We start from the raw sequence: 12,399 nt of genomic DNA, 5'->3' as shown, positions 1-12,399 counted from the left end.
TAGCCAGTAGTACTGCAGAAAAGGGGAGTGGGTGTGGTGGCAGAGTGAGCCGGGGGCCTTCCCTGGACAGTGTGGGTCCGGGGAGCTTCTCTAGGAGAAATTTAGAAGGAGCAGGAGTGTGAACTCTTGGGGACATGCACGTTGCATGGGCTAAAGGGGGTAGCAAGTGCCTTGGAGGAATAAGCTCAGCGTGCGAGCAGGTGAAGGGAGGCAGATAGGATGGGGCTCAGTGACACACAGGGTGGCTGTGACGGGCCAGAGGTCAGAGGGATAGGCAGGGGCAGAGGCCTAGAACAGCAGGAGCCTTGAGAACTGTGAGCAGGGAAGGGGCATGAAGGCCTTTGTAGCTTTCAAAGGGCAGCCCGAAGCTGGCTGCCTCAGGAACCTTGACACAGGAGCAGAAGTGTTAAGACCAGTTAGGGGGCTGCAGCATCTGGCAAGACCCCAGACCCAGGTGGTTGCATGCGAGGTGGAGAGACAGGGTCAGCTTCAGGAAGGGCTTTGGCAGTGAAGCTGCTGGGACTTGCCATGGTCCATGGGGATTTCAGCAGTTGCAGGAAGAGGCAGTAGCTGTGTCCTGGGTTCTGTGAGGTCTGCTCACTTATTTGTTTGAGGGGTATCAACCCAGGGACCCCCACAGAAGACTTGAGAGATGCAGATCACTGTTGCATGAGGGGTTCTGGTTAATTGTTATTGGGTAACACAGAGTCAGGTGAGCCCTGCTGAAACCAACAGGAACTCTTGTCATTCCTGGGTCTGACTTGGGGCTGCTGAAGGCCCTAGCCTTCCCCCATGAACGAAAAGAAAGCCAGTGCTGGGAGCTCCTGACATCTTCCAGAAATGTATCTTTACGGAGGTCTTTGAAACCTGGTTATTTTAACTCTCAGAACAGATCCTAGGAAGTATCATCTTGTGGATGATATTTTATATTCAATAATTAGCTTTTATTGTTTTTGTTTTTGAGATAAGGTCTCACTCTGTCATCTAGGCTGTGGTGCAGTGGCACAATCATAGCTCACTGCAGCCTCGACCTCCTGGGTTCAAGCAATCCTCCTGCCTCCACCTCCCAAGTATCTGGGACTACAGGTGTGCACCACCATGCCTGGCTAATTTTTAATTTTTGGTAGAGACAGGGATCTCACTGTGTTTCCCAGGCTGGTCTCACATTCCTGAGCAATTCTCTTGCTTCTGCCTCCTAAAGTGCTGGGATTAGAGGTATGGGCTACTTTTCATTTAAAGAACAAAGCAGTCTTTTGGCTGATCTAAATAAACACCTCTCCTCTCTTTAATGTTCATCTAAAACTGTTCTTCCTGGGCCCCTGCACATTCCCACTTGTATATCTGTTATACTCCAGGTTGTAAACAAAGATAGGTAACTCCTAGGAGACAGGTAATGGAGGGCCACAGTCCCTCCTGAGTGGCTTTCCTTTTGTATTGCTACAGTTATCTCTGCGATTGGTTCTATAAAGCCTGTGCAGGACGCTCTGCCAGGGGCACAAAGCCCTGATCATTTCATTAACTCCTCTTCTCAGATATCGCTCCAGTGTTCACCCAGCAGCCAGCAGACACCACGGTGACCGACGGGATGACAGCCATTCTAAGGTGTGAGGTGTCCGGGGCTCCCAAACCTGCCATCACCTGGAAAAGAGGTGGGTAGTGTCTGCCGCCCACCACAGCATTGCTCCTGTGGTACATAACCTATTGGGCAGTGCTTACTTCTTATCCCCTCTCTGATTTATTTGTTTGTGCATTCATTCAATGAAGATTAAATAACGCTTTATGGCAGCAGTCCCCAACCTTTTTTGGCACCAGGGACCAATTTCTTGGAAGACAATTTTTCCATGGACTGGGGAGGGCTGCTGGTTTCAGGATGAAACTGTTCCATCTCAGATCATTAGATTCTTTTTTTTTTTTTGAGACGGAGTTTCACTCTTGTTACCCAGGCTGGAGTGCAACGGCGCGATCTTGGCTCACCACAACCTCCACCTCCTGGGTTCAGGCAATTCTCCGGCCTCAGCCTCCGGAGTAGGTGGAATTACAGGCATGCGCCACCATGCCCAGCTAATTTTTTGTATTTTTAGTAGAGACAGGGTTTCACCATGTTGACCAGGATGGTCTTGATCTCTTGACCTCATGATCCACCCGCCTCAGCCTCCCAAAGTGCTGGGATTACAGGCTTGAGCCACCGCGCCCAGCCAGATCATTAGATTCTTATAAGGAGTATGCAGCCTAGATTCTTGGCATGCACAGTTCACAGTGGGGTTTGTAGTTCTGTGAGAATCTAATTCCTCTGCTGAGCCGACAGGAGGGGGAGCTCAGGCAAGAATGCTTGGTGGCTCACTGCTTACCTCCTGCTGCGTGGTCCTGTTCCTAACAGGTCTGTGGCCCAGGGGCTGGGGACCCCTGATTTTCAGAAGGCCTACCAGGTGAAAGATACCAGGGGCACAAGGATACATAGAACAGATAAGGTGACTGCCTTCTAGAAAGGGAAACAGACATTAAAGAGAAAAAGCCTGGATGTGGTGGCTCATGCCTATAATCCCAGCACTTTGGGAGGCCTAGGTGGGTGGATTGCCTGAGGTCGGGAGTTTGAGACCAGCCTGACCAACGTGGAGAAACCCAGTCTCTACTAAAAATGCAAAATTATCCAGGCATGATGGCAGATGCCTGTAATCCCAGCTATTCAGGAGGCTGAGTCATGAGAATCATTTGAACCCAGGAGGCAGAGGTTGTGATGAGCCATGATCATGCTATTGCACTCTAGCCTGGGCAAGAAGAGCAAAACTCCATCTCAAAAAAAAAAAAAAAAAAAAGAGAAGAATTCTGCAAATGTCACTCTCCTCTACCCAAGCCCTTCATATAGAGTGTCTTAGGCCTCCTAAGGCCTTAAAATGTTAAGCATTGGATGTGAAGTCACTCTGCTAGCACTCACTTTTCCCACTGTTAAGTGGAACTCTTCTTTATAACATTCAGAATTAAGGATCATGGCCTTTGTTTTGTTGAAGAAAGATGCCTCCGGCACTGCATGGTTTCATGGCCTCCCCAGTCAACCCAGAACGCTTCAGCCCACTGTGGCTCACTCAGTTCCTGGGAAGTCTGCCTTTGCAGTTCCCATAGCACCTTCCACAGGGGCCACTGAAGGAGCAGCACACAGGGTCCATCCTGAACAAATCTGTGCTGAGTCTTGTTGATTCACACGGATGAGCTCCTCACACTTGGTGGGCTGTGTCGGGCTGACATGCCAAAAGCCTTATCTTTCTCTTCCTGCTGGAAAACCACATGGCAGCTTCTCGAGTCTCAGAGGTACAGTCCTTGCACTCAGACATGGCTTATAAAGATCTGGGACACTACAGATCAACAAGAGGGCTGGGCTCTTATTTTCTCATATTTTCCTTCCTAATTTTGAAAATAATGGCTTTATATAAAAATGTTTCCAATACATGCAAATATAAAGAAAACTAAAAACTCATCACCCAAATATAGCAATCATGTTCACGGATCATAATTTGTGTAATTAAATCTCTCAATATTGATCAATTAGGAAGTTCTTGGTTTTTGTTATTCTGAACAGTGCTGGCAGATACTGCTTCAATTATTTCTTTGCATACAATTTTTACTTTATTCTGGTTATTTCCATAAATTATTTCCTTGTTGTATTAGTCTGCTCTCACAGTGCTATAAAGACATACCTGAGACTGGGCAGTTTACAAAGAAAATAGGTTTAATTGACTCACAGTTCCGAATAGCTGGGGAGGCCTCAGGAAATCATGGTGGAAGGTGAACAGGAAGCACGCACGTCTCACATGGCTGCAGGAGAGAGAAAGTGCAAACAGGGAAGTGCCAAACACTTTTAAACCATCAGATCTCATGAGAACTGCTCCACTATCTGGAGAACATCATGGGGGAAACCACCCTCAGAATCCAATCACCTCCCACCTAGTTTCTCCCCTAACATGTGGGGATTACAATTTGAGATGAGACTTGGGTGGGGACACAGAGCCAAACCATATTACTTGGTTATGGCTCTAACCACTATCTTCATTTCTTTCAGGTGTTATGACTGTAACACACCTCTTTTCTCTACTGTTCTTTAGAAAACCACATTCTGGCCAGTGGCTCTGTCCGGATTCCTAGGTTCATGCTTCTTGAATCTGGGGGTCTGCAGATCACACCCGTCTTCATCCAGGATGCCGGCAACTACACCTGCTATGCAGCCAACACAGAGGGCTCCCTGAACGCATCGGCCATGCTCACCGTGTGGAGTAAGGAGCAGCCCATATCAGCCTTCTGTTAGCCACGCTTTAATCATCATGTCATCATGGGCTTCAGGGATGTCAACATGCCCTTGGATTTCCTAATTTCATCAAAAAAGAATGCTTATTTTTACAACTAATTTATAGAAATCTGTTGAGTAATTAAATTTTCAGTTTCTAAAGCATAATTAGAAAATGATTTCAGAGATGGCATGGGGGCATTTCAGGAGAGATAGAAGATTGACTTCTTAAGTCAGTGGAGATATTGTACTAAACTAGCTCAAATAACAAAGTTGACATGTTGGTTAATTTGATAAGCTTTTTGTAAGAAAATTAAGAATTAAAATCCTAAAGAAGGAATATTTTGCTATATAATTATTAGGATCAACTAAAACACTTCTAATATATTACCTATCAATGTTTCTTATATATTAGGAGTGAACTGAAAGGAGAATCTTCATTGTTTCTCCAGCTTTTGTCATTCTTTTTTTAATCAATAATACATGTTTTGGAAATGCAGAGTCGTTTTCTGGAGCTTAAGGATTGGACCAAATATCCCCCATTGCCACTTGTTAGCTTACCAATATACTTTCTCCTCTCTGTTTCATCTCAATCTGTACTACTAAAACCTTATTATTTAAAAAGCAAAAGAATGCTCACTCACAGATTATTATAAAGCTATCTAATGAGGAGAGAAAGTTTTAACTTGCTTGAGGGAGTAATTTGTTAAAATGCCATTCTTAAAGATAAACTAAATCATTGTGCTTTATTTCATATTTGTCTAGCATTTTCTATCATATAGTTGGCGTCCACTTTGATAAATGACTCTTTCTAATTTGTTAGGTGTTCTAAAATGATCATGAGTTTAAAAGAAATTAATCCAAATTCCCACTATACTGTCAAGTAGTAAAAAGAAGCTTTTGTTCCATTTAGTGGATGACTCTGTCAACCACTTCATTCATTACACATCTCTAAGTAATAACCATACATTTAACCCATTTATGCCTGAGACTACAGTTTTTTGAATTTTTGCATCAGACCTCAGCAATGACCTTGAGCAGTAGGATATTGAAAAGCTTATGAAAAAGTGGTATCTGAATCTCTGTAGATTGTTCACCAGAAAATTTTGTGTATCTGCTAAAATTCAGCTTATAACAACACTAGCATTGACTGGGATAACACTTTGGTGGCTTACAGAACATCTTCACACACTTTGCCCACTTTAATCTGTACACATATTAGTGGTATTAGCATTCTCTTCCATAGCCAGGAAAACAAAGATACAGAGATGTTTTTCTGGACTCACCATTAGCAGGGTCATTTGGCCTCGAATTTAGCTGTGTAACTCCCAAGTTCTGGGCCCTGTTCCTGGAAGCAGAACAGAGCAGTTCCCCCTTAGAGGTAGGGGTGCTACAGTGACCCATCACACTGGCAAGCTGTAAGTCCCCACCCCGTACTGGCTTGGGGGAAATGGGCAAGTCACTGCCTCTCTGAGCATCCATTTTCCTTCCTGAAACCTGGGAGGAGTAATAGTATAGTCCTCATGAGATTGTCTTGAGAAATAAAACAATTTAAGCAAAAGCACTTGGCAGACTCACAAAGTGTCATGCAGACACGAGAAATGACTAGAATGATGGTCATCTTGGAAAAGAATCTAGATTTTTATGTAAGAGCCTAGAGCCTCATTCACATCTGCATGTGATCGCCCATGTGCATTTACTTCCACCGCGTTTAAGGTTAAAGACGGGTGGGCAGGCTGACTTACTTTGCTGCAACAGTTGACTTACTTGCTTGTTTTTAACTCCCCTAGCATTTCTGAGAGCTTACATTTACACGCATTCTGCCAAGATGAGAGAAAACTTGGGAGGTTGTGATGTCAGATGACCGGTGCATCATCTCCCTGCGGGCAGAAACTCTCAAACTTGTCATTTCATCTGATCTGTGACTTGTGTTTTCTTCAGATCGAACATCCATCGTCCACCCTCCTGAGGACCACGTGGTGATCAAGGGGACCACGGCCACCCTGCGCTGTGGAGCCATGCATGACCCCCGGGTTTCGCTCCGGTCAGCACAATCAGTTACAGTGCTTTGGGGCTTGTTGATATTCTGTGCACTTCTAAAGTGAAGTTGAGATGAGAAGGAAGAATTGGGGGAACTTGGATTTCAGCTGCAGGTCCCTGATTACGGCATCTTCTAGTTGCGGGCACCGTCATTAATCACGCAAATCCCATTTTCCACTCCAGCCTTATGTATTATTTACAGTGAGCTATGTTCCACTTCATGACTTCAGTGCCGCTTTTCATGATTTTTCCTGCCAAGGTTAATACACTATTTGTAAAACGTACTTGTCAGAGGCTGATACTTAATGAGAGAAGAATCCAGAGGATGAACTAGGATTCAGCAGTGTTTACACGGGGGCCATGCCGCTCTCAGGGGGAAGTTCTTTACTCTCGGGACAGTTTCATTGTGAATTGGGGGAGGGAGGCCTGTGCATGGGAGAAAGGCAGCCACAGCACCCAGTGTACTCACAGGAAGGTACGTGAGGAGAAGGAGACTAGACGTGAGGGTTCTCCAAAGGAATGCCAACATCCCATCTTTGTTTGAATTCAGGCCAGGAAAGTAACTGTGCAAAATATGAGACTCCAGGTGAAGGTGTGGCAGCAGACAGGTGGGCATCCCTGGGGAGCTGTTCCCTGAAGAGCAGCCACCTTCAGCCAGGATAGTTGTAAATTTTTGGAATCAGCCTTGAAAATAAAAAAGAAAAATCCAGTCATCAAAGTATTTTCACTCTGGCCTTAGCCCAAAAGGGACACAGTGTGTGAGTCGAATGGGCAACTCAAGATGTCCTCCTGCTTTCCAGGGCCTCTGACTCTGAGCAGAGGGGATGGCTGGGGGCACACAGTCAGCAGCAGGATGCAGAGACTCGGCCATTCTCTTGTGCTTCTTGAGTGGGTGTTTGGCAAATTGTAAATTTCTGTGTCTCCACCTGACTCCCCTTAGTTTCTGAGGGCTCCGAATCCAAGTTTGGTTTAGGTACAAGGGTGCCGAATGCAAAACAAAACAAACAAAAACTAGCAAGTGAAAGATGACCTAGAGCCCCGCTGGTGGCCACAGTAGTGGTGGGAAAAAATTCCTTCCAAAATGATTTGGAGTATGATTTCAAGGAAGTCTGCTTTTCTGCTATTCTGACAGCTCAGAAAGAACCCCCTCCGATCTCTTTGGCTTCCCTGTTGCTTGTTATATGAGATTAAATGGGAAGCCCCCCCTCCTAAGATGGAACTGGATTACTCACTCTCAGGGTGCCCCTCATCCCAGGGTTGCTCTGCCCTGAGGAGCACCAGGCCCTAAGTGACCATGCCAGACGGATGCGGTGCCCGGGAGCGAGCAACCTGTCCATCTCCCTCTTGTGGAATCAGTCCTGTTCTATCTCAGGGTAATTGCTGATAAGTAGTTTGTAAATGTCTGTGCTTATGAATATGAAGGCTTTAAAGAACTGGGCACATTTTGAAAATACGATCAAATGATTGTGGAAAAGAAAAATAGCACTTTCATTCCATATGGCAGTGAGTACTGCCCCTGCCCATGGTCATCTAAAGACTGGGCAGGCTCTCAATTGATTCTGTATTTGAAAAGAAAAATGTGCCAAAATTGCTACAGATAGATTAAATGAGAAAGAAATGCAGTTTAAGGACCATCTGCCAGAATGGCCAAATTTTAAGAAAATATGTTTTTGAAGTGTGATTTTTTTTTTCATGAGTTGGGCAATTCCAGTCTGTGGATTCTTTTAAACAATTGTTGCTTGCTGTCCAGACAATACTCTTGTCCTCTGGGAACATTGCCAGGCCAGGAATGTTAGGTGCAGTTTTCACAGGTGACAGATATGCAGATGGTTCTACAGAGTCTCATTTCCAAAACACAAGGTCTGACAGGCAGGGCCAGGCATTTTCATTGTCCTACTTTTAACCTCAGCATCCATTTTTGTATTATGACCAAGATATCTGGTTGCTTTTCTTTTCGTTTTTATTGGTTTAATTCATATGCCATAAAATTCTCTCTTTTTAGACCAAGTACGGTGTCTCAGGCCTGTAATCCCAGCATTTTGGGAGGCTCGGGCGGGTGGATCACTTGAAGCCGGGAGTTCAAGACCAGCTTTGGCCACGTGACAAAACCCCATCTCTACTAAAAATACAAAAAATTAGCCAGGTGTGGTGGTACACACCTGTGGTCCCAGCTCCTTGGGAGGTTGAGGCACAAGAATCACTTGAACCCAGGAGGTAGAGGCTGCAGTGAGCGTAGCTTGTGCCATTGTACTCCAGCCTGGGTCACAGAGCAAGAATGTGTCTCAAAAATGAGAGAAAGAGAGAGAGAGAGAGAGAGAAAGGGGGGGGGAATTCACTCTTTCAACAGGCAGGGTTCAGTGGTTTGTAAAGTCTGTTCGTAAAGTTGTCAGTTGCTTGCTTTTCAAGAGACAAGGAAGCCCCAGTGATTCTGTCCCTGTGGGTTTGTAACTCAAGACACTTTGCTTGGCCCACAGCTATGTTTGGAAGAAGGACAACGTGGTCCTGACTCCATCGAGCACATCTAGGATCATGGTGGAGAAGGACGGGTCCCTCCTCATCAGCCAGACATGGTCAGGTGACATCGGCGACTATACCTGTGATATTGTTTCTGAAGGAGGGAACGATTCCAGGATGGCCCGGCTGGAAGTGATGTGAGTACCGAGACTCTTGGTGTTAGCCAGTTCCCAGCTATCTCCGTTCCTGTGCTCCAGTGTGCTCCAGTGTCACTACCCCTTCACACGTGTGACGCCCACCTTGTGTCCCAAGTCAGCGGTCAGAGGCCAGTGCATCATGCTAAATAGCTATGTATCTGGACAAGGTTTTCTGTGGTTTTGTTCAACTTCAAAATTGAAAAGTGTCCTTTTTGGTGTAGATGGTGTGATCGTTGGTTTTGTCTCCACTGATCCTTTTTGTCATATTTTTCCCGAGGACACTTTATCCTGATAGGCCCTGTTGACCACCCTGTGCTTAAGCAGCAAGTTCAATTTTCCATATCCTTGAGAGCTTCCAATCTGTGAGAAATGCTGGGGTAGGCCCACTGAGGCAAGGTCGTTCCCATGAAAGCCACCTGCACTTGGGGCTTCATTCAGTCCCAGCAGCCTCTTCGTGGGTGAATAGAGACTTTCCACTCAGTCTTTTGAAATCCTGGAAACAGAAAGTGGCTGCCCATTACTTCCAATCTGGACCTTCCTGCAGGGTCTGAAAAGCCCAGGTGGGAAACCATCGATCTCTTCTGTCTCCTGTGTCTCTTCTCCTCCACTCCCCTCTCTATTCGTGGACCAGGAAACCAAAACGCCTGCTGACAAATTTTATTTTTCTCACATGTATTTATTTGCTTTTCAAAAGTTGTGCCCTCTTAATATTCCCTGAGTGCATGAGTACAGAAATAAAACCTGAAAATAAAGAATCCCAACTGAGCACTCATCAGGGCAGCGGCCAACTCCGGGGGTATCCCTAGCCTCTCCGTCCCTGGCCACTGTTTGATGTGCTGGGCATTCGACAAAGGCAATCTTGAGACATTTTCCTCCTTGGACCCTGCCCCCTTTGATACAGGAAAGATTCTGTATACAAAACCATTCCCTAAAAATAGAATTTGAACACTCTGAGTAAAGGAGCCGTGTCTCAGTGATCCCTGAATCCTGAGACTCTAGCTGAGGGGATTAAAAATGGAAAGAATGCTTGCTAAGTGCTGAGCACATGGCTTCTGTGTCTGCCACACGCATATGTAAATTAGTGAACTAACAAACAGCTTTCCTCTAGCCCCTGCTTATTGGATATAAAAGGTTCACGATGTATAGCAGCTAGTCTGGAAAGCCCTGTGGTGCCTTCAGTACCTGAAAAAAATCCCATCCCACCTCCTGTTCTATCTCCTTCCAGGATGACCCCTTGTTCTCCTAGACAACAGAGGTCATTCTGGTTAGTCATGAAGTGGCAGGAGTCCCCATGGCCCTACAGAATCGGCCAGCAGGAGTGGGGTTGGGTTCCTGGTGCTGCCGTTGCAAGGCCGTCACACAGAGGGTCCTCCAGGGAATCAACAGGGGTGCTGGTGCTGCAGCTGTAAGGCTGCCACACAGGGGTCCTCCAGAGAATCACTGGGGGTCCTGGTGATGTGGCTGGAAGGCTGTCACACAGGGTCCTCCAGCTTTTGTGTACGCATGGGGCAGCCAGGTCTTCCCCAGCCCCTGCCTTCAGGCATTGGAGCTGACAACTCTGGGCTCTGTCTGCCCTTCATGCCCTCGCCCCCCATGCAGTGGACTTCAACCATCTGCTATCTCTGCGGCTGGGCTCCTGTCATCCGTGGGCTTCCCCTGAGGTTTCCTGCTCATGCAGCCCTTAGCACTCAGCCACAGTAGCACTTCCTGCCATTCAGTTACCAGGATTCCACCTGCAGCTCTTCCCTGCCCACAGCTGATCCTCCTGGAAGCACTGACCATGCTGTAGAGGACAAGCATGTCTTCGTGGCTCCCTCTCCTCCTGGCACATAAGTACCTTGATGGCACTGTTTTGAATTTTGAGTACACGACATAGTGTTTGATATATAACAGGTGTTCAGTCAATATATGTGGGTTGGTTGGCGCCTGCATGCATGTATGAAGGAATGAATGAATGTGTGTATGTGTCAGACCACTGGCAGGCCACCTTCTGTTCCCCATTCATACCTTGATGCTCACATTCCTTGGTTTCCCCACCATGGGTAAACAGGCAAGATCAGGTCACTCCACCAAAACCCAAACAGCCAGCGCCCAAAGCCCTGGCCCAGCCCTGCTCCTACCTCTTTCCTCCTTCCTTTTAGGTCTCAGGCTGAGGATTTTTTTTTCATTCTGATCATATTGGAGGATATGGCCAGTAAGTTCCTAGGAGCTGTTGTACTATGCACATTTTTAAAGCTACCTTTGAGAACCTTAGAGCATCCATCATTAGTATCAAATAAATAAGTGTTAGCAGTTCATAAAGACTCTGTCAGCAGAAGCCAAATTGCATACTTCCAATATAGTCCATTCTTTTTATTCTGCACAATTTTATGTTCTACTGATTTACATATCTTCCCTACTATTGGCTTATTTTCCTTCCTCTAAGTAAAATACATTTTTCAGCAAATGTTGCTGTCTGTATAAAATAATAGGCTTTCTGTAATGGTAAAACACCTCATCTCTAAATATAGAAATTGCTGCAAATTTGTGATGCAAACCAATTTAAGTACAAACTGGTTACAGAACTTATTAGGAAGACAGTTGTTCCTCATGAATTGTTAGTGCAGTGAATGCTCCTCTATCCCAAATCTGGACGAATTGGGAAAGGTGTTCCCTCGTGGTGTGTCTTTAGATTCAACAGGGCTTGACTCTACAACAATAGTACAATAATAACAGTAGAATGATAATAATAATGACCCATGATGGCAGGGCATTTTGTCCTTCTTAGGTAACTTTCAAACTGAGCCCTGTAATGTTTCCATCATTTACTCAGATAACCAAAAGAAAAAGCAAGAAAGAAGCCTCTCATTGCAGAAGGGAAGGGACTGATAGGTACTTATGGCTAAACAGTGTCCTTCAAAGGAGGCTGAAAGCCTGTTTTCTCTTTGCATCTCCACTTCAATTCAAAGCTGCTTTGTTAAATATAGAAGTTAGGAGCATTAAAAGTAAGCTTTTCAAAAATAGACCATCTGTTGCCCTCATCTCACGTCTGTTTCCCCGTGTTTTGCACTTCGGCACCAAGCTTCACCTCATTAAGCCTGAGTGGAGGGGCGGCCCCCACACTCACCTCACACCCACCACAGTCCTAGCGGGGCTGCTGGCCACAGTGGGCCGATAGGAGCGAGGCCTGCACAGGAGGCCCTGCCTGCCTCTCACTAGTCATGTGACTTTGGACAAGTCACCTCACTTCTCAGCCTCAGCCTCTCACCTTTTAAACTGGGCGTGATATCATTCATCTCAAAGGATGACTGTGAGGATGGCACCCACCCAGGTTTTTAACATCCTGGTGTGGAAGCCAGCTGAGGAGGGATATGTAAGTCCCAGCTCTTCCTGCTTTCTTACCATCTCATACAAGAATGTTGTTCCCCCTTTCCCAGCAGCACCCTGCCTCCAGGC

At 45.9% G+C, this 12,399-nt stretch overlaps 1 protein-coding gene across 1 annotated transcript in view; it reads left to right on the top strand.

The window, feature by feature from the left end:
• The window catches only part of SDK1 (sidekick cell adhesion molecule 1), a 1,001,700-nt gene that overhangs the window by 713,473 nt on the left and 275,828 nt on the right, over positions 1 to 12,399 (top strand). The window contains exons 10-13 of the mRNA XM_035283177.3: positions 1,533 to 1,649; positions 4,095 to 4,262; positions 6,215 to 6,317; positions 8,788 to 8,964. Of these exons, the coding sequence (XP_035139068.2) occupies positions 1,533 to 1,649; positions 4,095 to 4,262; positions 6,215 to 6,317; positions 8,788 to 8,964 (565 nt within the window). The remainder of the gene's footprint in view (positions 1 to 1,532; positions 1,650 to 4,094; positions 4,263 to 6,214; positions 6,318 to 8,787; positions 8,965 to 12,399) is intronic.

The sequence above is a fragment of the Callithrix jacchus genome, chromosome 2 (genome assembly GCF_049354715.1).
Source record: "Callithrix jacchus isolate 240 chromosome 2, calJac240_pri, whole genome shotgun sequence".
Classification (NCBI taxonomy): domain Eukaryota; kingdom Metazoa; phylum Chordata; class Mammalia; order Primates; family Cebidae; genus Callithrix; species Callithrix jacchus.
The sequence above is the reverse complement of the archived record's forward strand: the minus strand, read 5'-3'. Positions and strand labels throughout refer to the sequence as shown.